Source organism: Callospermophilus lateralis, chromosome 3, assembly GCF_048772815.1.
Source record: "Callospermophilus lateralis isolate mCalLat2 chromosome 3, mCalLat2.hap1, whole genome shotgun sequence".
Taxonomy (NCBI): Eukaryota; Metazoa; Chordata; class Mammalia; order Rodentia; family Sciuridae; genus Callospermophilus; species Callospermophilus lateralis.
Window position 1 is genome coordinate 138,616,365 of NC_135307.1, and position 23,255 is coordinate 138,639,619.

At 46.3% G+C, this 23,255-nt stretch overlaps 1 protein-coding gene across 2 annotated transcripts in view; it reads left to right on the forward strand.

Moving 5' to 3' along the window:
* Slco3a1 (solute carrier organic anion transporter family member 3A1) overlaps positions 1-23,255 on the forward strand; it is a 297,128-nt gene that overhangs the window by 211,475 nt on the left and 62,398 nt on the right. For both annotated transcript variants that reach the window (XM_076851396.2, XM_076851395.2), the window contains exon 3: positions 13,569-13,667. In XM_076851396.2, the coding sequence (XP_076707511.1) occupies positions 13,569-13,667 (99 nt within the window). The remainder of the gene's footprint in view (positions 1-13,568; positions 13,668-23,255) is intronic.

The following is a 23,255-nucleotide window of genomic DNA, read 5'->3' on the forward strand; positions in this document are numbered from 1 at the left end:
TTGGCAGCTTTTAGACAGATTAACCTAATTAAGTGTAGATTGAAGTTGGGGAGCCTGAGGCCCAAAGTCTAGGTAATCAAAGGCCTCCTTTCCCTATTAGGCATTTTGGAGAAGGTCATTTTCCTGACAAAGCGTGAGGACTTTCACCCATGACCAAAGGTGGACCAAAGTGTTTTGGATCATTATGTCCTTCTCCAGGAGGGAGAGCCATATTCAGAGGAGTAGTGACCCTCCGACCTTGAACTGGGACACTCTCACCACACCACTGAGGAAGGTGCCCCTGGGATGTGAAGGTGTCTGGCTCCCTCTGGTGACCAAAAGAAATGCTTCATGATGGTGGAGCACACACTTGTGGAGTGGAGGGTGGGTCAACCTGGGCCAGAGGTGCCCCCCCCCACTGTGGGTGTCAAGGGAGTCCCAAGGAGAACCCCATGTGATCTGAGTCCAGTTTTGTCCCCCTCCAGATATTCAGCTCTTCAGCAATGGGTGGGCTGAGCCTGGACTGGGTCTTCAGTGCCCTGGAGACACCATTCCCTGGGATTTCCGTGGGCCACAGCCTCCTGCTGCCACTCCCCTTGCTGAGTGGTAGGCGGGAAGAAGTGCACGATCAGGGCTCACAGGACATGAGATTAGGTTACCCAGACTGGTAATCTGATTTTTCTGTGCCTCGGTTTCTTCATTTGTAAGCAGGAAGTGAAGACACAGGGTTGTGGTGAGGATTCGATTATAACATCCAAAGTACCTGGAATGAGGCAAGCATGTGATGAAGAGTGGTTTGCTGTTGTCTTAGCCACGGCACCAATAGGGCTGGGCCCATTTAGCAGAGGGCTTTCTGCTCTCATTGGAGAATACCTGAGCACGTTGGGGGATAAGGGTAAGAAATAATTACCAAGAACTATGTGTTGACCGGTGGCAGCTCTGCCTGCTGGTGCTGGGCCTATCCCCAGAGCTGGCTGGTAGGGGGACCTGACTTTTGATACTAGGTCCTGCTGTCTCCCTGAGGCAAGAGTCCATCCCTGCCTCAGTGACCTCAACTGCATCAGTCACCTGTGGCCTCGGAGAGAATTCATGATGGCTTCTAAAGCACTTTAGAGTTACAAGCTATACCTGTGAAGGTAACAAGATGGTTAGAACTTAACAGGTAACTTCTCTTTGAGATGTGGCCAGCCTAGGAGGAAGGGGAAGCTGCTATCTTGAGGCCCAGAAAGTCCACCAAGGACGCTGGATTCTGACCCACTTCAGATGCAGGGGGTGCCTTATGCAGTGCCTCCTTGTGGTAGAAGGGGGCATAACATGCATCATCTGGGCACTGAGTCAGCTGGAGTCCACTAATCAGTCCACATTCCCATAGCCATTCTCTGCATCCGACTGGTCTCTCTGCTCCCTGCTTGCTCCTCTCCCACCACTGCTTTCATATCCTGCCTCCAGGTTTATCTTTCAAGTATACAATTTGGGCAGGACACATATGAGCCCAGGTGCTACCTGCTCCATTCAACAGGCCACCACAGCCTGACCACAGGGTCTCCGTGCCAAACTACAGCTCATCTGCACCTGGGGCTCTTTCCCAGGGATGTCTGCCTCACATCCTGGGCTCATCCACTTTTCTGCTTTTTCCCAGACTCTTCCCCTCCTTCCTTGCTTGTCTTAAACCCTATCTTAGGTCTTCTTTCAACTTCTCAGTGTACATAGATCATTGAGTAAATTAATCTCCCTGTGCCTCAGTTTTCTTACACCTGCAATAGGAACATATCTGCTAATAGGGATGAGGTGAGAATGGGATAGTGCATGGAAAGTGCTGGGATCCAGCCCTCAGCCTTTGAGGGGTCAGCACCATCACCAGGATCATCACCATCCTCACTAGCATCAAACCTGCTTTTAAACTAACTCTTGCCCTATGCTGTGAGTGGGATGTTGTCCTTGTCTGATGCTCTGCAGTTCTCCTACCACACTGAAGCTCACAGCTTTTAGGAAAAGGATTTGTCTTGTTTATAACCTTCATCAACTGATTTCAGAGCCCACCCCCTACTGGCTGCAGTGAATGGTGCATAGATACTAAGACAATATGAGAGCTCCCAGCCAGAATTCCATCTGGCCAGTCCTAATCAGGGAGTAATGTCCATAAAGGGATGTGCTGTATATTGACTCCCGCCCTCCCCCCCCCCCCCCAACATCTGACAGTCTGGGACAATTTAATTAACAGTACTCAGCTTACCTTATGCATCTAATGTCCTGTGCCATTTGGGCGGTACCCTAAGTTTCCAGTACTATCTAGTACAATGTTGCACATTGTCTTAGGAGCTGTATGTTTTCTAGGACCCTGTGACAGAGTACCTCAGGCTGGGGGACTCACACAACAGAAACTCATTTTCTCACAATTCTGCTGTCTGGAAATCTGAGATGAAGGAGTTTGCAGGGCTGGCACCTAAGGCCTTGCTCCTGGGCATGCAAATGGCTGCCTTCTCCTTGTGTCCTCAGGTATCTCTCCTTGTGTCCAGTTTCTTTTTTCAAGGACACCAGTCACTTGGATTAGGACCCATCCTGAGAACTTCATTTTAACTTAACCACCTCTTTAAAGGATCTCTCTCCAAATATTGTCACATTTTGTAGCACTGGAGATCAGGGCTTCAACATGGCCTTGGGGGAGACAGTTCAGCCCCTAATGGGAGGTAAGCATGGCAGGTTATAGTCCCATTTTACAGATGGAGCTGCTAAGGCCTTTGGGTGGCCCTGACTGCCAGCCCTGCTGTCTCTCTAGTGCCCCCTGCTGGAGGCTGGGGTAGAGGGACAGCAGGAAGCCAGGAAAGACCCTCTGGCTATGGAGAAGGAGCTTCCAAGAGGACCCACTGGGCTTACCACTCATGGTCCCTTCAGGAAGGTGTACCTGTTGTTTATTTAGGTGGGTTTTCTGCCTGTAGGGCTCCTGCTTCCCCACCCTTCCTCTGCCATTAGTGTTTTCCCATTTCATCAGGTAGCACAGTCTTGTCACTCCTGAGCCCCAGGTCTTCCCAGGAGCTTTGCAGCAGGGGACTGGGGATAGCATGTCCTCACTTGGCTTTAAGGTGTCAGCCACTCCAGCACCGCTCCCCAGCAACTGCTGTGTTCAAAGAAGGCATCACATCCAGATGCCCAGAGGCCAGTCAGACAGAGAGGTGTAAGGACATGCCAGTGCTGGAGGGAAAGAATAGACGCTTCTGTTGGCTGAGCTGAGAAACCAAGATGGGCAGACTCTGCAGCTCAGATCACTTGCTGACCCACCCTGAGCATCCTGAAGAGGCCTGGAGGACTTTCTCCAAATGCATCGTCCTCTATAACATAGGGCTTCTGCCTCTCAGGCTGGGTTAGTAATCATTTCACAGTTCTGCAGATAAGCACAGGGTCCTTCCTTTGAGCCAGGGACTATGCTGCCCCTATGGAAGAGGGAATTTAAAAAGGCTATTCTACCTTCCCTGAGACTCAAAATTATGGAATGCCCAATACATGGAACTCGGCTTTTGAATCCAGGCAGAATGTAAGCAGAACTCTAGAAAAAGTCTCAGGCCCAGTACGCTGTCAAAAAAAAAAAGGAAGTGGGAGGAAGAAGAGAAGAAATCTAGGAAAGACCCTTGAGAAGGTGGTCTTTAAGGCAGGCCTAGAGTGGCGAGTAGGACTCTAACTGTGCAAAGGGTCCTGCAGGAGGGGAGCAGCCTGAGGATCAGCATGAGCAAGTTCATGCTGCACAGCACCAAGGCCCTGCTGGTGTGCTAGATGCTGATCTGTAGTCATGTGTGCAGAGTGGTGGTGGCATACTGGGCTGCTTTGGCTGGCTGCACAGATTCAGGTTCTGCCATCATGCTCAGCGACCTCAAGTCTGGCCATGCTCAGGGACCAACTGCCCCTCTGCTCTGCGGGGCTGAAATCAGCGAGTGTCCACATCCTTCCTTTTCCCATGGCCCTTAGTGCATTTTACATACCAACTGCTTCTTTGCTCAGTGTTAGGAACTAAAGCTTTGTCGGGGTCAGGGGCTCATTTGTTAAGGTTTCTCAAACTGGCTGCAAATAAAATCACCTTGGAACTGTGGAAGAATCCCAGTACCCAGGGAGTCTCTCAGACCAGCAAAGTCAGCATCTAAAATGGCAGGACCTGGGGGTTAGTATTGACTTTGTTTCCCAGTTGATTCCAACGTGCTGATGAATTTGAGATTCGGGTATATTACCTAAGAACAAACAGGTCTGATGCCATGGGAAGGGGGACCAGCTCGGTCACTGTGACAGAGCACCTGACCGTAGCAGCATTAGCATTTTGTTTCGTGTATTAGCTTTGCAGTGGGGATGATTCTATTGTATGAATCATGTGCAATATCTGGCTTGTACTGTGTGTTCAACAAACGGTGGGCACTGCCTCTTTCCCTGCCCCCCGCACCTCTTCCTCAGACATAAGCAAGGTCATTTACTTAATGCTGTCAGGCTGTTGGCAGTGGACGTTGGATAAGCAAGGATTGCATGTTTTGCAGGCTTCTTGCTGTTTTATGAGTCATGTTTTATTCATGTGTGTATGAGGCAGAACACACCTTCTGGGGGGAGAACTTTGAGCCTGTGGATTTCAAGTCAGGGGAATATATTTGCATAAACTGAGGGCATGCCAGGCGGGTGGGAGCTGGGAGAAGGGATGCGCTGACCTGGGATGACACTAGCAGTTGGGAAGTGGAGAGTGAGGATGTTGCCCAAGCCAGAATCTCTCTTTTCTAAGCTTGTGCTGCCCTCTAGTGGGAAAGAGCCACAGCCAGCCTGAGTCTTCTCTTCCCGTTGGAGGGGACCCTCTAGGCTTAGCCTGGCTACAGAAACAGACACACCTTAGGGAGACCAGCCATTCAGGCCTTTCCTCCTGGACCCATCATTCCTGAGGCACAAAGATAATTCTAAGAAGCATCTATCGTGTGCCAGCATTAGAAGCTTTGCATCCATTACATCCATTTCTCATCGTCCCACAAGGTAGACATTCTCATTCCCAAACCAAACTGAAAAATCAGTTATCCAGAAATTGAAAAGTGAGCCAGGATGCTTACCTGGTTGGAATCAGGTCAGCTAATTCTAAAGCCCTTTCTGTTATGCTGAGACATCTATTCTAAGAACTAGGTCCTGGAGGCCTGAGGTCAATGTCCACCTCTACCATGTTCATGCTGTGTATCCTTAGAGCAGCTGACTGACTGCTCTGAGCTTCTATTGTCTCATCTACAAAAAAAGCCTCATAATCCTTAGCCAGCAATCAGGAGAAGTATTGTTTGGTTTCAGATACAGTACAAAGGATGGAGAAAGCCTTGAACAGTTGCTTTAGGATGGCAGGATGATTACCTTCCCCAGGCTTTCTGAATGCATTACTTTTATAATTAAACCAAAAGATTTAAGTGGATCACTTGCCTTCCAAAGAGGTGGAAGTATTCACCTGAGCATTCCAGCCCAGGAAGGTGCTATTGGAGAGAAGAGGTCGTTTTCTTGAGATGACAGCAAGCCAATCTCAGGATCCTCTTAAGATAACCACAGCCAGACTCTGAATGTCACCTGCAGAAGTCTCAGCTCTGCCCTTCCCCTGCCCTGCTCTATGACACTGCTAAGAAGTCAGAGCTGTCACCTGAGACCTCAGTGTCCTTGGGTGCCCTTCTTACCAGGAAGGACAGGATGGGAGCAGGGGTTTGGGGGCTGGGCAGTGCTTCCTGAGTGCGTTGGGATTTTCCTCTGCCACTCTCTGGAGGACAGCCACAAATGCCTGGCACTTGAAGCCATGTGCCATCAACACCTGAAATTCTACTGCAGTCAGTAATTCTAGTTTTCAGAAGAGTAGACTTTAGAAAATATTTCAATTTTTTTTTCTGGATGTTTCAATTATTAGGAGAGCTATTGGGTATTTTTAAATTATAGGTAAAACCAGACTGGAAAGGCACATCCAAGTGGATACCAATGTGAGATGCCAAGGTGTCCATTTCCTTTGTAATGATGATAGCTGAGGTTTGTTGAGCAGTTACTATATGCCAGGCTGTGTAGAAAGCCCTTGATATGCATTAGTCACTTAAATCCCCAAACAGTCCTGCAAGGCAGATACATTTATTATAACAGCTCATGTTTGTGGAGAGCTGGTATGTTCTAGAGATGAATGCAAAGCCCTTTCTGTATATTCACACTTATACTCAGAAACCACCCCCCAGGAGGCCTCAGCCCACTTCACAGAGGGAAACTGAGGCACAGTGAGCACTGGCACTGTCCCACACAGGGAAACTGAGGCCAGGAAACACCAGCAGTTCTATTTACAAACTGAGTAGAGACATAAGTACAGACCCTGGGCTTGCAGATGGCCGAGTGGCCTTTGCTTTCAAGAGTTCATGCCACAGGGTGGCAGATGCCTGCAGCTCCTGGGTCAGCCTGTACCTCTGTCCCCTGTAGGCCATTCAGGAAAACCAGACTGCATGGTACTTTGACAAAGAGAAAGACGAAGGTTTGGAGAGAAAGGTCGACATTCCCTCCACATATGCTGCGTGTCCTGCTGTATCCAGCCAGCGAGGGCATCTCCTTGGAGAATAGGCCTCCAAGGGAGGCTGACTGCAAGACACACAGATGGACCAAAGGAGGGAAAGTGGGATTCTCATGTTCTTCTAATGCAGAGCAAAGCAATGGAGCATCGTGGAAGCTGTTAGTGAAGTGCTTCGCTATGCCCCAGCCACACAGGGCTGCTATGTCGGCTCTCCTGTGTTCTTCACTACAGTCTAAAAAATATATCTTATACATCCACCCTTCTCAGAGGCAGACACCAGCACAGAGAGGCTGAAGCACAGGCGCAGGGCTCCCAGCAGAAAAGTGTTGGCTCGGGAATCCACACCCATCCCAGCCCCACTGTGCAAGGGCCTCCCTGCCGTGCATGTTGATTTCCGGTTACCTTGCCATGCATTCAGGTGGCTGCCTTTGCATAGTAAAGTATGGGGTTTGACTCTGCCATTGTTCCTCAGCCTTGCTTATTTATGATTGAGTGCTCTGGGGAGAACTGGTCAACCCAAGACCCAGAAATCATGTGTCATGGGACAAGCTACCAAGCATCTCCAAGCTTCTGTACTTCCCTGGGTAAATTGGGGATGATGACACCCCATCCATTGCACTGTTAGAAAGAATTGTGAGCTGACAGGTCGAAATCACACAGCCCTAGTCCTCAGCATGGCACAGTGAGCCCCCAGCATATAGCCTTCTATGGGTATGGACTTGAATCACAAGTGCATAATTGTGTTTTCATGCATTAAAGATGAGTATACAGCTTAACACATGTTGTGAAGTGCACACTCTTGTTGCCTGTAAATACATCAATCATAAAATCAACACCAGAGTGATCTTCCCTCGGCCCCCACGGACTCCTCCTTTCTCACATGTGACCCCCTCCCTGCTCTGCAGCATGGCCGTGGTCCCAACTTCTATAATATTCATTTGACTGGATTTCTTTATAGTCCAACTCCCTAATTTCAGATCGCTGAAGAGTTTGTTTATGTGCCTTGAATTCTTTATAGAATTGTGCTATCTTGAATTCTCCATCATGCCAGCTGCGTCATTCTGCTCAGCAATGTATCTCTAAGATCGATCTGTGGTTCTGATGATTTGTCGTGCATAGCCATCCAGGAAATGATGTTTTCTTTGCTGTGCAGTGTTTCAGGTATAGAGAGATCCCAGTACATTTATCTGTCCTACTGTGGATGGGCGATGGGCATCTGTGTTTTTCCTGGGGTTGGGAATCTCAACTAACTTCTGATATTCACTGTTCGTGGGTGTGTCTCCCAGTACACGCAGGCGCACTCTGTGTGGGGTGTTACCTGGGAGTTAGAATCAATGGCACCCTTCAATTGGTTGATCTTTGGGTTAGTTTATCTGCAGGTTTTCGATACTGCTCCTCCAACAGCATGCAAGATACCGGGGACCCCACCTGCCCATCCATGCTTGCGTTCTCAGTCCAGCCAGCGGAGAGAGGGTGGTATTCCACTGGGGTTTGAATCTGTGGTTCCCTGAATTCCTTTGAGCTTTCCTTTCATATTTTATTGACATTAGGATTTCCTCTTATGGTTTCTGGCATTTCTTGACTGGTTTGACTTTTTCTCATTAATTGATAGTTTTTATACAGTTTAGATATGAGCCCCCTGATTTTTAGGTGTGTTATAAAAAGATATGTTGCACATTTATTTTTCCACATTCCCACATCCTTAGTGGGCTCTTCTGATGAATCTGATGAGCAAAGTTCTTAACTGTAACGCAAACCAGCTTCTCCACCTTTTCCTTTGATGGCTAGTGCTTCTTCTGTGTGAGAATCGTGAAGTCGTTTTATTTTCTCATATTCTAGAAGTTTTGTTGTTTTCCTTTTTACATCTAAGTTCCCCAGTTTGCCTGGAATTCATTTTTGCTTGTGCTGTAAGGTGAAGTTTTTGTTTTTCCTTTATAATTTAAAGTTGTTAGCCAGACTCAGTGATGCACACCTGTAATCTCAGTGACTGGGAAGCTGAGGAGGGAGGGTTATAAGTTCAAGGTCAGTCTGGGCAACTAGGTGAGACCCTCAGCAACTTAGCAAGACCATGCCCCAGCATAAAAAAGCCTGGTAATGGTAAAGTGCCCTTGGGTTCAATCCTGATCCCCCCCAAATTCATTTGTGTGTGTATGTATGTGTAATATATATACACATGCATATATATACACACGTGCATGCACACACACACACACACACACACACACACACGAAATTTCTTGTTGTCGCATCCCTTCTCCCACTGCACTGAAATGCACCCAGCTTATCATAACCAGGTGTCAGCAAAGGTGTGGGTGATTTCTGAGCTGTATCCTCTGCTTTATCGAGACGTCCGCTGTTCTTTGTGCTGAAAGAACCCTGTCTTCATCATGATAGCTTTAGAAGCAGTCCTGACACCCAGTAGGACAAGTCTTGGCAACGGTTATTCGGAAGCATCTAGACTGGTCATGGCTCTCAGCGTTTCAATAAACAATTGAGAATCAGCTTGTCACATGCCAAAAACAAGCAAAGAAATGTTTTCTAGTACTTCTATACATTAACTATCCTGTATCATTAATAAATTTGCATAATTCTTCCTGGACCAGTAAATTCCAGATAGAAAATTCCAGATGGATCTTTCAAGTTCTTGTTGGACTAGATGCATGTGGCCTGACCCTTTGTTAGGCTCAGTAGTGAGCCCCAGGGCTGCATTGCATGTAGAAGGAGGCACGTTGCATGGGAGGGTGCACAGTCCTAACCCTAACCCCCTCCAGAGAGCCCTGGTTGAGGAGTGGCAGGCAGGATCTGTGTCCAGCTCTGCTTCTCTCCTCAGGGTGCACAGGGATAGCCGGTCATCAAGGAAAGTCACTCCCTCCTCGCTCTCCATGGCTGCTGTAACTGGTGCTCTTGTTCCCAAATCCTGTGGATAGTTAGGGTGTCCACTGTGTGTCAGCAGAACTAAGAATATAAATAATTAAGGAGCCACCTCCATGTTGGGTAGCCTAACTCCCCAGGGTCTTTGGGACTGTGCCCCAGTCAACACCATGTCTTAGAGGTGACCCACTCACATACAAAAAAAAAAAGTTCCTTGGTCAGATAACAGCAGAGCTTCCTGTAGCACCCTGTTCGTGCATGTTCACAGCTATGAGACCGAGGCATCTTAGCCTTTAGCCCAGCACCTCTCCAAGTGGCCTACTGATTGTGTTAGTTTCCTATTGCTGCTATTAATAAATTACTAAAAACGGTGACTTAACACAGATTTATCTTACACTTCTGGAGGTCAGAAGTCAGCACGGGGTCTCACTAAAACTAAAATCAAGGTAATTTGGCAGGGCTGAGGTCGCTTCTGGAGGGCAAATCCATTTTCTTGCCTTTTCCCAGCCTTTAGAGGCTGCTTGTGTGCTTGGCCCCTGAGCTCCCGCCACTTCATGGGCAGCGTGACTCGCCCAGTCTTTTTCATGAGGCCATCTCTCTGGTTCTGTCGCCACAGTTCCAGCTGACTCCTCTGCCTCCCTCTTCCACATTTAAAGGACCCTTGTGATTATGTTGGGGATGATCCAGTATAATCTCTTTAAGGTTACCTGATTAGAAACTTTAATTCCATCTGCAACCTTAATTCCCTTTAGTCATTTAAGACTACAGTCCCAGTTTCCAGGGATGTGGCTATGGGCATCTTTGAGGCCATCATTCTGCCTACCAGCAGAGGCTGAGTCAACTGTGAGTGCACTCCCCGCGCTTCAAGGCACACCTGGCCCAGCAGCACCTTGTAGGGCTAGGTGGGGGCGGAGCATCTCTCTACGTCTCCAATTCTTGTCCTAAGCTGTTTCTGGCAGCATTCCAAAAGCCAGTTTGATTCTTTTCATCCTGCAGAATGCAAACCCCACAAGGGCAGGGATTTTGTCTGTTCCATTCACTGCCATATCGCACTGCCTGGCATGCACACATATTTTTTGATCCACTAACAGTGGTTGGTAGTCTCTCCAGTAAAACAGCAAGTTTCTTGAGGGCAGGGTCTCCTTGACCAGTTCATCTCTTCTTCCCCAGGGCTTCAAAGCAGCAGGTGCTCAATCTAAAGACTGTCTAGCATGAGAGGAGGCAAGCTCACCAGCAGGGTGCCATTTCCTGCAGGAATCTCTCACAGTCCCTACTTGGGCTAATCTGGCACATCCAGAAACCCCTTCAACCTCTGAGCACAGGTTGAGATAATCAGCTTCTCAGGAAAAGAAGGTTCCCAAACTTCCCCATTCACTTTGACAGTGTCTCAACTGTATTTTTCAGTGAATCTACATGAATTAGCTGATGGTCTTATTTATTAAGCAGTTAGGCTCAAACTAGATATTATGTCCTAACAACATAGTAGCTATTTGAAAAAATAATACACATATACATTAAATAAAACTATTTTTATCTTTAACCTTAATCTCTTACAGGGGCCATGTGTCCTGGCTGGAAATAACATAGCTTCTCAAACCTTGGAATCAGATTAGATTTGCCATCCTCATTTCCTGTTCCAACTGATTTACATAAGTACTTTTTCTCAGAAGACACAGTTTTTGCAGAAAACTCAGTCTGTAAAGATCAGATATCATCTAAAGGAATATGTGTGAGCCACTGTTGAAACCACCAGCTACCTTGGAGGAGGAGATCCATGAGTAGTGTGTGACTGCCAGGTTAGCTTTCCATTATGCTTGGCCAGCGGTGTCCAAGCAGAGAGTAGACTCGGGTCACTCAGTCTATCTGTGTCCTGGGGAAACTGACCTCTGCTGCTTCCCAGTAGGCATCCTCTCCTGGCCTGGCCTGTTCTCAGCTGTAGCTCATCTCCCTGATGATAGCCTCAGGAGGTGAGGCACAGAGGTGACATGAGCTCTGGAAGGAGGGGGACCAGGGACCTGGGTGCACACTGGCCTTCATTGTAGGAAGAGAGACATCTGTCTGTGACATGAGCTCTGGAAAGAGGGGTTCCAGGGACCTGGGTGCACACTGTAGGAAGAGAGACAGGTGTCATCTGTCTAATGGGCACTTCTGTGGTTCTTGCTGTGTGCTGTGTACCGGGCACTGTTCTAAGTGCTTTGTAAATAGTAGGTCATTCAATCCTGACCATAGCCCCATGAAGCTGCTCTCATATTACCCTCATTGTACAGATGAGGAAAGGAAACAGGAGTACAAGGAGTACCTTGTCCAAGGTTCGCAAACCTAGGACATGGTGGAGCTGGGATTCGGACCCAGGCTGTCCCTGCCCTTACCTGCACTCTTCCCTCAGGAAACCTGGCTTCCAGAAGCATCCCTCCCCTTTTGGCTGTGTGCTGCCCGCAAGGCATGGGATTTCTGGGATCCCATTCCTTCTTCTGTGAAGGGAGCACAGTAAATTCACCCTTGGGTCATTGAAAGGATTAGAGGAGACTCTGTGTAAAATGCTTTCCTTTACACAGGGTAAAAGAAAGAAAGGTGTCTTCACGTTTCTCAGGCAGCCTATCCCTCGCTGGCTCTCTTCCACAGCGCCCCTCTGCTGGGTGTAAAGGAGCCTGGAGGACAGCAGGGGGCAGCACAGGGCTGCAGAAGAGCATTTTCTTCTGGGCCCGAAGCACTAGCTATTCACACGGGGATCCTGGATCTTAGTGCCTGAGATAATCTGTTTCTCATCCGTTTAGGCAGAACATTTGAGGTGGTTTTGCTAAATGAGTAAGAACAAAATCACAGATTGACAGAATTAATTCAGTGGAGAGCCACAGACGCAAATTCAAGTAAATCTGTGAGATCATGGTCAGCCTCACACCTCAGGAACCAACTCTCCCTGAAGACATAGTGCAGCTGCAGAGGGCACAGCCCTATCTGAGGTGCTGCCCTGGGATATTGGTGAAGTGGAAAAGGTGCCTCCTGGTGATGTCTCCCTGAGGAAGAGCCACTTAGAAAGTGGCCCCCAGAGAGTCCAGCTGAATCTCTGGAAATGGTCTTCTCACACACACACACATACACACACACACACACAAAATGTGCCCTACCTTTTTCAACTCCAAGTTGTATGGAAACCTAGCCCTCTTCCAGAGGAGCTGGAGCAACTCTTGGCTGGTGCCCTGTGCTCCTTGCTCACCCATCTGCATCTGCAGGCCACTATGCACCTGAGCTGCCAGAGATTTTGTAGGCCCGCTGGGCCCTGCAGGACTCCTGTGGGCAGCCAGGATCAGCAGCTCAAGAGAAGGCCAGGACCTGGGGAACAGTCAGTTTTCAGGAAATATCTATCAAAAAGGAAGCTGAGTTAAACAGATACAGCCTGTGGGTTTTCGTTTGGAATCAGTACTTTTTCTAGGATCATTCAAAAGTTTTGTACAAAATTCCAGGTACTAGATCCATCAGATAATTCTACATGGACCACGGTCAGCCATCTTCTCAAATCCTGTGGACAAATGAGCTCAGAACAACTGTAACTGCCAAGAAGACAGTGACACACAAATGGGGTGGGGTGGGGCTTGCAAAATCAAAATTAGTAAAATGCCTAATTAGCTCTTCTCAAAGCATGTCGTTGTGTGAATTTTGTTATTTGCTAAATTTAGTGAACATAAACATTTCATTACATTTGAAAATAATTTGTGGCTTACATTTTTCTCACTTTGCAAGAATTCTTGAGTTTGCACAATGAGTGCTGAGGAAACTTAGCAAACCATGAATTCCATGAATTATCTAAAGCCACATAAACACAAAAATCAAAATTATAAAAGTCCTTCGAAGTTGTTGATGGCAGGAAAACTATTAATGATAGATGTGGATTTTTTTTTCATGTGTTTGATTGATGGGTGAAGTCCCCCAAAGGAATGGCTGCTAGGGCCTACAAATATCTCTGTCAAAGCAATCTATCAAAATAATATAAAATCCTGGCATAATATGCAGGACTTTAATGGATTTTTTGAAAATGAGAAATCCTGGATCTTTCCCTCTCAGATGTTTAGACTCATTCTTGTAAAATCATTTGAAATAATCAGACATCTCATCTGATCAACATAAAATGATCTCCTTGACCTTTGATGATTTGCTTATTAAATGGCTTCTGATTTTAATCTAACCTTTCGTCTTCTTTCAGGAATCCTGTTCACAATGTTGGTATTTGGACCTGCCTGTGGATTTATTCTGGGCTCTTTCTGTACCAAAATCTACGTGGATGCAGTCTTCATTGACACAAGTAAGGAGCAGACCTTGATTTCTAACCACCACTTGTGAGCATTTCCTTCCTCAAAAAGGAGTCTTCAGTCTCTTGGCTTCTAAAACCTTCCTACTAAGCTATAGCCCTGTATCAGTCAGCCTTCTGGTACTGTGACAAACACCTGAGGTAATCGACCTGAAAACAGGAAACCTGTACTTTGGCTCATGGTTTCAGAGGTTCTGATCTGTGGTCAGTTGGCTTATTGCTTTTGAGCCTGTGGTGAGGCCGCACATCATGGTGAGAGCAGAACCGTTCACCTCATGGTAGCTAGGAAGTGAAGGCAGAGAGAAAGGGACCAAGGTCCCAATGTGCCCTACTAGGACACATGACTTAGCTTCCTTCCATCAGGCCCCAACGCTAAAGGTTCCACCACCTTCCACAGTGCCACAGGCTGGCTTTCATTCTTCAGATCTGTATTTTATTTTCCTCATCTGTAAATTAAGCAATTCAATAATCACATCTGCCTCAGAACTCTTTTTAAGAATTAAGTGAGAGGGTATATGTGGAAGGAAATGCCTGGCATTTACTCATTGCAAGTTGGCCCATTAACTGTATGAAAGCCTTCCTTGCTGAACTGAAAATTGTAGCACCTGTTCTGGAAATGTGCAGTTCAAGTTGCCTTTGGGATCAGTGAGACAGATCACTTAAAAATCCTTTCTATAAAATCACTGTTGTGATGGGCTTTGTCAGGAAACACCCTGCTCAAAACCATCTTAAGTGAAACCTATTGTGTTCTTAACCAGAAGAACAAATGTGTTTCTTACTTTGCTCTGTGATCCTGTGTGATTGAACAGTGTGATCGTCAGGGTGGGCTTAGGTGATGCTGCGGTCACAAGTAATTCCCAAATCTAAGTGATTTTTATCCATCCAGAATTTATCTGGGTCACACTCTCTGTTGGGGGTGTTAGAGAGTATGGGACTTGTTTCATTGCTCTAGGATAACAGAAGCTTCATCCTGACTCCCAACTTGTACAGTTGCCACGGCAGGAAGCCAGTCTGTGACACACTACACAAGGGCTCTTGAAACTTGTGTTCAGAAATGACCTCAAATTTAGTGACTTAGGCATTTTTTTATCTCTCATTTTTTTCTGTGGATCTAGAGTACAAGAGCAGCTTAGCTAGATGGTTCTGGCTCTGAGTTACTCAGGTTACAATCAAGGCGTTGGCCCAGTCAGCAGTCATCTCAAGTCCTAGTGGAGAAAGGATCCACTTCCAAATTCATGCCTGTGGGTGTTGGTAACCTTAGAAGGTCCATTTCCAGGCTGACAGCCCTGGACCTCTACAGGGGTACTTCACCAGGAGCAAATACCCAAAGAGAGGATGTAAGAGAGAGCACCTAAGATGAGGAGCCACAGTCTTTTTATAACCTCATCTAGAATTGGTGTCTCATTACATCTGCTGCACTCTGCTTGCTAGGAGCCAGTCATTTGTTCACTTCCACTGTCAGGCAGGAGATAATTTCACACAGACATGAATAGAGGGACAGGGATCTTTGGAGACCATCTGAGACACTTTCTACCATATGTGGTCAAAACTCTGTCATGTGCCTGAATGAGAATATTGTGTTTCTGTGTAGTTCAATGAGCAATGAAGCCACAGTTCCTCTCTGAAAACAGAAGGGAGAAGCCATACCAGCTTTTCATGCTGATCTGTACTCAGGATCAATAAGAACTCTCAGTCCCTGGGTTCCCAATCTATCACCTCTCGACAGTGCTAAATTTACTAATTCACCCCAAAGAAATAATGTGGTTTTAAATCCAATCAGGTTGCTTTGTGATTCACTCCATTAATCGCACTGATATATTTACTTGTAGCTAATGACATTACAGATTTCCAAGTGGAAAATAAAATCAAGTGCAGCCTTATTTATTCTTGTCAAGTGCAGGGAGGTGGTGGGATGCCACTGCTTCCCACAGCTGGCTGGCCTTTTGAACCCCACTCCCAGCAGGCAGCGTGAAGGGTGGGTTGGCGAGAGAAACACCCAGGAAGGGAGCCAGCGGTCATCTTGCTTGTAGGGTCAGGAAAGCCAGCTCTCAATGCTATAGCACAGGACAAGAAATGGGAGGAGGATAAGGAAAGGGAAGCTGATCTGAGGAAGACTCGAAGTAGCTGGGCTACATATTCTGCCTTTGGCATATAATCCATGGCTCCTGGAACCAAGCTTGTGAATGACCACAATTTGAGCTAGAAAAAACTCAGGTATCACTCTCTTCCAAATATTTCATATTCCCATTGAGGAAACTGAGTTCCAGAGAGGGAAGGAGAGGGACCCAATGTGAAGGGTGCATCTATATCAAACCCAGGTCTCCTGAGCCAACATGCAGGTATCTCTACTTCAAGATTGCCGTCACCCAGCTCCCCAATGAGAAAGAGATCCAGACAGGGAAATCCTGCAAGTACCAACATTTGGATCTCTTTTCTGAGTGCCCAGAATAACCAAAGAAGTGATAGACAGGTAGCTTGGCAAGGTGGGGTTTGTTTGTATACTCTCAGAACACTCAGCTTAATTAGGCTATTCCTTCAGCCTAGAATGCTGTTCCCATCCCATTCTGTTAACATATTTGCTCACCCTTCAAGGCTCAGTGTGAAACAATATCATCTACATTTCCCATTTCATTGTTAGTTTGCTACCTCCCCTAGGCAAGACAGATGGGCACTTTTCTCTTCTGTCAGGGCATCTTGTGATTGGCAGTCTTCTTCACTCCAAGTTGATAGGGGACTTCCTGGTCTGTTTCTGGGAAATGGAAGGATGCTTTGTGAGTCACCATCTTTGTTTGCATCTTTCTCCAAGGTCCTGAGGTTGGTTGTTGGTGCTGCTCCCTGCCAGTAGAGGGCAGAAGAATACCATGTATTCTCTTATGGAGTCAGCCACAGAATTCTATAGTTTCCAGCAATTTTTATAATTTCCAATCTTGTGACCAAAAACTTGTCATCAATAAGTGGATTTGGCTGTATTTTGAGGAAGGGATTCTCCATACTTTAATGCCTTCCCTGTATTTTCCTCACTTACCTAAAAGACAGCCTTGCTTTAGGACTGTTCAATAAGCGGGAACATTACCTGAAGCCTGAATGTTCAGGGGCTAGGGATATAGCCACATGCTTCTAAAATCACAGCTGAGAGCAGGGGGCCTGGAGAGGCAGAGGCTTCATGTGGAGGCAGCAAGGTAGGTCACAGAGGACCTTCATGTGGGTAGCGGGCGGGGGTGGGGGAAGAAGTTATCTTCCCCCCCTGCAGCCTGGTGGCAGCTGGGGAAGCAACTCAGGAGGAAGAGTCTGGAACAAAATCTGTTTGGAACCTGAGAATAGGTGCGGCAGGGGCTGCAGTGGAAGGGTTGCTCGTAGGATTGGGCTTCTGTGGCAGGAGAGGTCCCCCCCGGGCAGCTCCTCTGAGGCTCACCTGGCTGGGCCTGGACATGGGATTCTGTCGCCCTTGCCTTTCATCTGTTTGATGGCTATGGGGCTTCCTTTGCCTCTCTTCTTAAGGAGAATAGATCCCTCCTCTGAGAGCTGCAGGGAGAAATGATGGTCCTTGCAGGATTTCCCTGTTTGGATCTCTTTGTTAGATGAAAACTCAGTTAGGAACAGGACCTTGAAAAAGAGAGGACTTAGTTGCAGAGCATGCTTCCGATCGTTGAATTGACCAACCTTGAAGGTGTAGACTTATTAGGTGAAGATCAGGAACAGCAGTGGCCCCGAACTGATCACTTACTGAAGCTGTGCATAGATTGTCTTATTGGAAACTCAAAGCCTTATCATGGGAGTAAGGGACCTGCTATTGACAAAGCTTTATCATGCACAGGGTCAGAGTCTGGGCATAGGACTCAGGCCTGAATCCGAGACTCCTGATCTGGGGGATGTTACTCCTCATGTGTCTGTGTGCACGTGACACAAGTTAATCACTCAAAGCACTTAGCACCTGGCATATAGTAAGGACACAATAAACGATAGACTAAGGAGGAAGCTGAGCTGTTAACTAGTTTCCACTGCCAGTATGGGATAGATCCTGGATGCCACCCCAGGCTTATCTTATCCCAAACCCCACTCCCAGCCTAATAGCTTGCTTTTCGGAAACCTGGTTTTCACCAGAAGCCTGCTCCCTTCCATGGACAAAGGCCTTGCAGAGCTCACCTGACCTCACCAGCACATCCATATCCTGAGGCACCTGCCAGCTGGCCCCAAAGACAGCTGTAAGGTGTTTGCATCTGGAGCAAAATATGACCATCTGTTTGCTCCACAAAAAAAAGGTCAGCAAGCTGAGCACCTCCTGCTCTGCCATTCAGAGAGCTGGTGCCACTGCCAGCCAGATCCCTTCATTTTGGACTGATTAATCCAGTGACTGGGATCCTGAATGTTCCCTGGCACCCTCCACACCCCTCCCTGTCTCCAATTTCTAATTAGGTTTGTAACTTAATGATACTCCTGGTGTTCTGAAGTCCCATAGCAAAAGTTTGGCAAAATAAGTTCAACAAATAGGTAAATGAACTTTTTTTTTTTAAGGCACCCAGAGAGCTGTAAGGATGTTTACACACCAGGAAGAAGTAGAAATGTCCTTGTTTGATTTGACCTGCTTTTCTCACAATCTCAGGTTTCCTCATGGGTGGACTGGTTGATGGGTGTTAAACTGGTTTAAATCCCATTATGAGTGATTTCCTTTGACATTGGAAATGGATGGGATTCTCAAAGGGCCCCATATGTGCACTTACCCCTCCACAGAGAAAGCAAACAACTGTCACCTACTCACTCAGCTTACCCAATGCAAATAATAAAAACATCCCCAAATTCAGATGCCTGAAGGAAAACTTCAGAAAAATGGATCTTATAAAGAAAAAGACCCTTCTCTGCCCAGGAACTTCTATGCAAAGCCGGGCCCAACTGTGTCTGGTCTCTTGGCAGATGGGCCTACCATCATGGTGCACCCAGTAGGTAGCTCTCCTGCTCTGCTCCTGTTCTTCCCTCTAGGTTATGCTGCAGTAACAAATACCCCTGAACCTCAATAAAATACAAACCTTCAGTATTTTAAGCGTTTGTTTCTTGTTTGTATTATACGTCTAAATTTCCACCTGAAATAAATAGCATGTTTTACCAGTGTCTATATTGGCCAAGTGATAGACACGTGGCTAAAGGAAGCGAGTCCTCTGAGGAAATCATTCCTTGCTCAGGATTTCCCCTCAGCTGGGGATACCATCCTGCCCCATTCAGCTCAGCATCTTTCTTCATCCATGCATCTGACTTCATTGACCATTTGATGCATTTGACTAAATGAGACAGATTGGTGCTTTTCTGTTGTGCTCTGAGCATCTTGCTGACAAAAGCCTTCATTAAAAGGCTGAAACTGCAGTAATTTTTTAAAGTCAAGACATGAACTAGAATCAGGTAGAAAAAAAAAAAAAACAAGAGGTTTTCAAGCCTTGCCTCCACAGAGCAGGAATGTCTATTTCTTAAGTCTTTTGTACTAGGCAGGGTATGCTAGGTTATGTCATAGTAACAAATACCCCTGACATCTCAGTGGCTTAGAAAACAAAGGTTTATTTCTTATTCATACTGTACAACCATTGCAGGTCCATAGGAAATCAGGTTTATTGTAACCTGTCAGATAACATTTAGGAGGAAGAAATTTGGGGACTCATAGACCAGTTCATATATTCTTCCACATGACAAATGTCCCCTCTGCTTATGTTTCATGGGCAAAACTCTGGCACGTGGCTACATCAGACTTCATAGAGTAAGGGAAGTGTAATCCCCTTGTCCCTGAAAGAAGAGGCTCTCCAATGCAGACACTGTCAACATCTACCACTCCATTGTTTGTCAGCCTGGGTGGGAAACTCCCCCTCAGCATCAGTAATTCTGGAACAGTCTCTACTGAGCCTTGGCAATTGTCAGGCAAGTGGAAGGAAGTTTTTCACCACAGCTAGCCAAAATGCCTCATAAAAATATTATTCTTTGCGGAGATGGGTGGAGAAAAGAAGTTTCCAGACTAGGTTCAAGCATTAGTCAACTTCCCAAAATCAGATTGGAAGTCAGTCATGAAGCCTACACATGTAGAGAGCAGACACTCCAGAGCCAAGTGGTTTCTCCCTTAGGGTCTTTCTCTCCCTGTCACAGTGCTCTGGGTAATTGAAATTGAGGGGGGTGGTGGGAATCAATATTTCTCAAAATAGCCAATGATGCTTTTCCTGATCTACAAAATCTTGCCCTCCACCTAGCTCCCTGCAGACCCCATTTTCTGGCTTCACCCAAAAGGCAAGTGTGCTTTGGTTCTAACACAGAAGATGCACTCTTCCCTGTCATTCAAACTTCCAGCCAACCTAGCCTTTCCACGTACTTGCACATACCTACAGGAGCAGGTCCACCGGTTACATAAACAGCTGCCTGCCACCCCCACTGCCATCCCTCTCCCCGGGATGTTTTCTCACACTTACAACAGAGTCACTAACTTCCTGTGACTTTCTGCATAGGACTATTTTTGTTTCCCCAACAACTGCTAGGTTTTCTTTCTCTTTCATCACTCACATCTGCCAGGCTCCAATTCCCCCTTTATGGAGCCTGTAGACAATGGAGGGGAGCTGGCAGCTCCCTTTGTTTTCATTCATTGCTTAGCAGCAGGTGAAGAAACAGTAAGTGACTAGTGAAACAGTCCTCTTCAGCTACCCCAGGCAATTTCACTTCCTTTTCTCTTTCCTCATTTGCATAAAAATGTTTTCAGGATCACCTTGTATTTTCCTATGCCTAAACTACTTTTAAAAAAATCCAAATATTGAACTGCTCATTTGTATACAAAGAAACATAAATGAAAATAATAAGAGATGCCACATGCAAAAAACCTACTATGTGCCAGGGATTCTTATGATCTCTCATCCTTGCAATTACTGTAGGTGGATGCCATATTTATTTTGCAGATGATAATACTTAGGCCCAGGGAGTGCTATGGCTAATAAGGGGAAGGGCTGGGTTTCAGCCCCCAAGTTCTCTGAAATATCTGGTCCCTGGTTAATGCTGCTGGGTGTACATCAAGGACAGAGATCAACTGTGTTGCAGAATCAACTTGCCACCTCTCCAAAGAGCTGGTGGTCTTAGGCCCACTGTACAAAGCACTGGAAGGAATCATTCACCCAGATCTCTGTAGGGAGCAGAGTGCAGATTATCGAGGGCAACAGTATAGCAGAGTGGTAGAGTGTGGGCCTTTATGGGCAAATACTGGGGTTATAGTTTTCCACTCTGTGAACCTGGGCAGGGAACCTAACCATTGTGAGCCTCAGTTTCCCCATCTAAATAAAATCAGATAATGAATAGGCAAAATAGGGATCATGAAATTTCTCTGCCTTGTAGAACTGCAGGGAGAGTTGACTGGGACATATATGACTGTGCTCTGCATAATGGCTGGTGCAGACAGACACCCTCTGTAAATGATGGCTGGCATCATCATTAGTGTTAGCTGAGGAGTCTTCAGGGAGAGCACTTTATAAATGCTGAAGTGTTCATCTGGTGTCTGCAGTCATCACTCTTTCCAGAGCTGACCATCCATCTGGTCCAGGCCTGCAGACCAGTTGGTCTTAACTCATGTGCCGTTCCCTAGGTCTCCAAGAATTTCCTTCTGGGCTCCAGGAGCATGGTTTATCATCAAAGAGCAATTCATCTGGGAATGATGCTTTGCAGGGCAGCTGTAAAGAGAAAGAAGGAAAAATACCAAGGAGAAGGCTGTAGTCTGTGTTCCCATGACTTCAGCTGGCAAGTCAAAAATAACAGTCCAGTGAAGCCAAGCCACATACAGAGAGTGCCTCCAGGCACATGAGCTGGCTGCAGAGCTTTCTCGCTCTAGAGGGACAATGCCAAACCACAGGCCACCAACAAGGTTTGAATTAACCTGTCCACTGGCAGGACCCAAGCCCTAAAAAACAAGCTGGTATCCATTGGCTACTCAAGCATGTGCCAGACAAGATTCTGAGCACTTTATGGCTGGTGTGGTTGGTTGGATCTTCCCAGTGACCCCATAAAGTAAGTACTGTCATTGCCATCCATGTTATATAGATTAGTAAACTGAGGCATGGTAAGTTAAGCCACCTGCCTGAAGTCCTGCGGAGAGAAGAGATACGAGGATTTCAACCACGGCATCTCGGGTGTACATGGAGGTCCAGCCCTGTGCTCTGCGTCTACTTTCATTATCTTCCCTTTGAAGCTGTAAACCTGATTTAAGACAGGGCGAGGGCCCTTGAACGGGACTTCAGATGAGCTGTTTGGGGGGTGAGCGTGAACAGACCTAGTGAAAGCCTACTCTCCAACAGTAAAGGTTTCCTTGTGTTTCCACACGCACACCTTGGCAGCGCTGCTAAGTCAGCCAATTCCAGCTTAGATTCAGAGGCATCTGGCTTCTCACTGGTTTTGTTTAGACTGATATAAACACAGGGTAGACAAGAAAATTAAGGAGAGAATGTGATCAGTCTCAGGCTCCGAGCGCTGACGTGGAACCGATGGGGATTCCTAGCCTGGTGGCCGGTCCTCCCTCCCTGGTCTCTCTTTTATTTTTTTTTTTTATTTCTTTTTTTTCCATTTTATTTATTCTAATTTGTTACACATGACAGAATACAGTTCAATTCACATTACACAAATGGAGCACAATTTTTCATGTCTCTGGTTGTACACAAAGTAGAGTTACACCATCCATGTTTTCATACATGTACTTAGGGTAATGATGTATCTCATTCCACTGTCTTTCATGCTTCTATGCCCCGTCCCTTTCCCTCCCTCCCCTTTACCCTATCTAAAGTTCGTCTGTTCCTCCCAGGCTACCCCTCATCTCCATTATGAATCAGCCTCCTTATATCAGAGGAAACATTTGGTATTTGTTTTTTTGGGGATTGGCTAACTTCACTTAGCATATCTTCTCCAACTCCATCCATTTACCTGCAAATGCCATAATTTTATTCTCTTTTAATGCTGAATAATATTCCATTGTGTAAATATACCACATTTTATTTATCCATTCATTTACTGAAGGGCATATAGGTTGGTTCCACAGTTTAGCTATTGTGAATTGTGCTGCTATAAACATTGATGTGGCTATGTCCCTGTAGTATGCTGTTTTTAAGTCCTTTGGGTATAAACCAAGGAGTGGGATAGATGGGTCAAATGGTAGTTCCATTCCCAGTTTTCCAAGGAATCTCCATACTGCTTTCCAGATTGGTTGCACCAATTTGCAACTCCCGCCTCCAAGCAATGTAAGAGTGTGCCCTTGACGTTAAACTATACTACAGAACTATAGTAACAAAAATGGCATGGTATTGGCACCAAAATAGACTGGTAGACCAATGGAACAGAATAGAGGACACAGAGACAAACCCACATAAATACAGTTATCTTATATTAGAGGCACCAAAAACATATGTTGGAGAAAAGATAGCCTCTTCAACAAATGGTGCTAGGAAAACTGGAAATCCATATGCAACATAAGTCCCTGTATCTCACCATGCACAAAACTCAAGTCAAAGTGGATCAAGGACCTAGGAATTAAACTAGAGACCCTGCACCTAATAGAAGATAAAGTAGGCTCTACTCTCCATCATGTTGGATTAG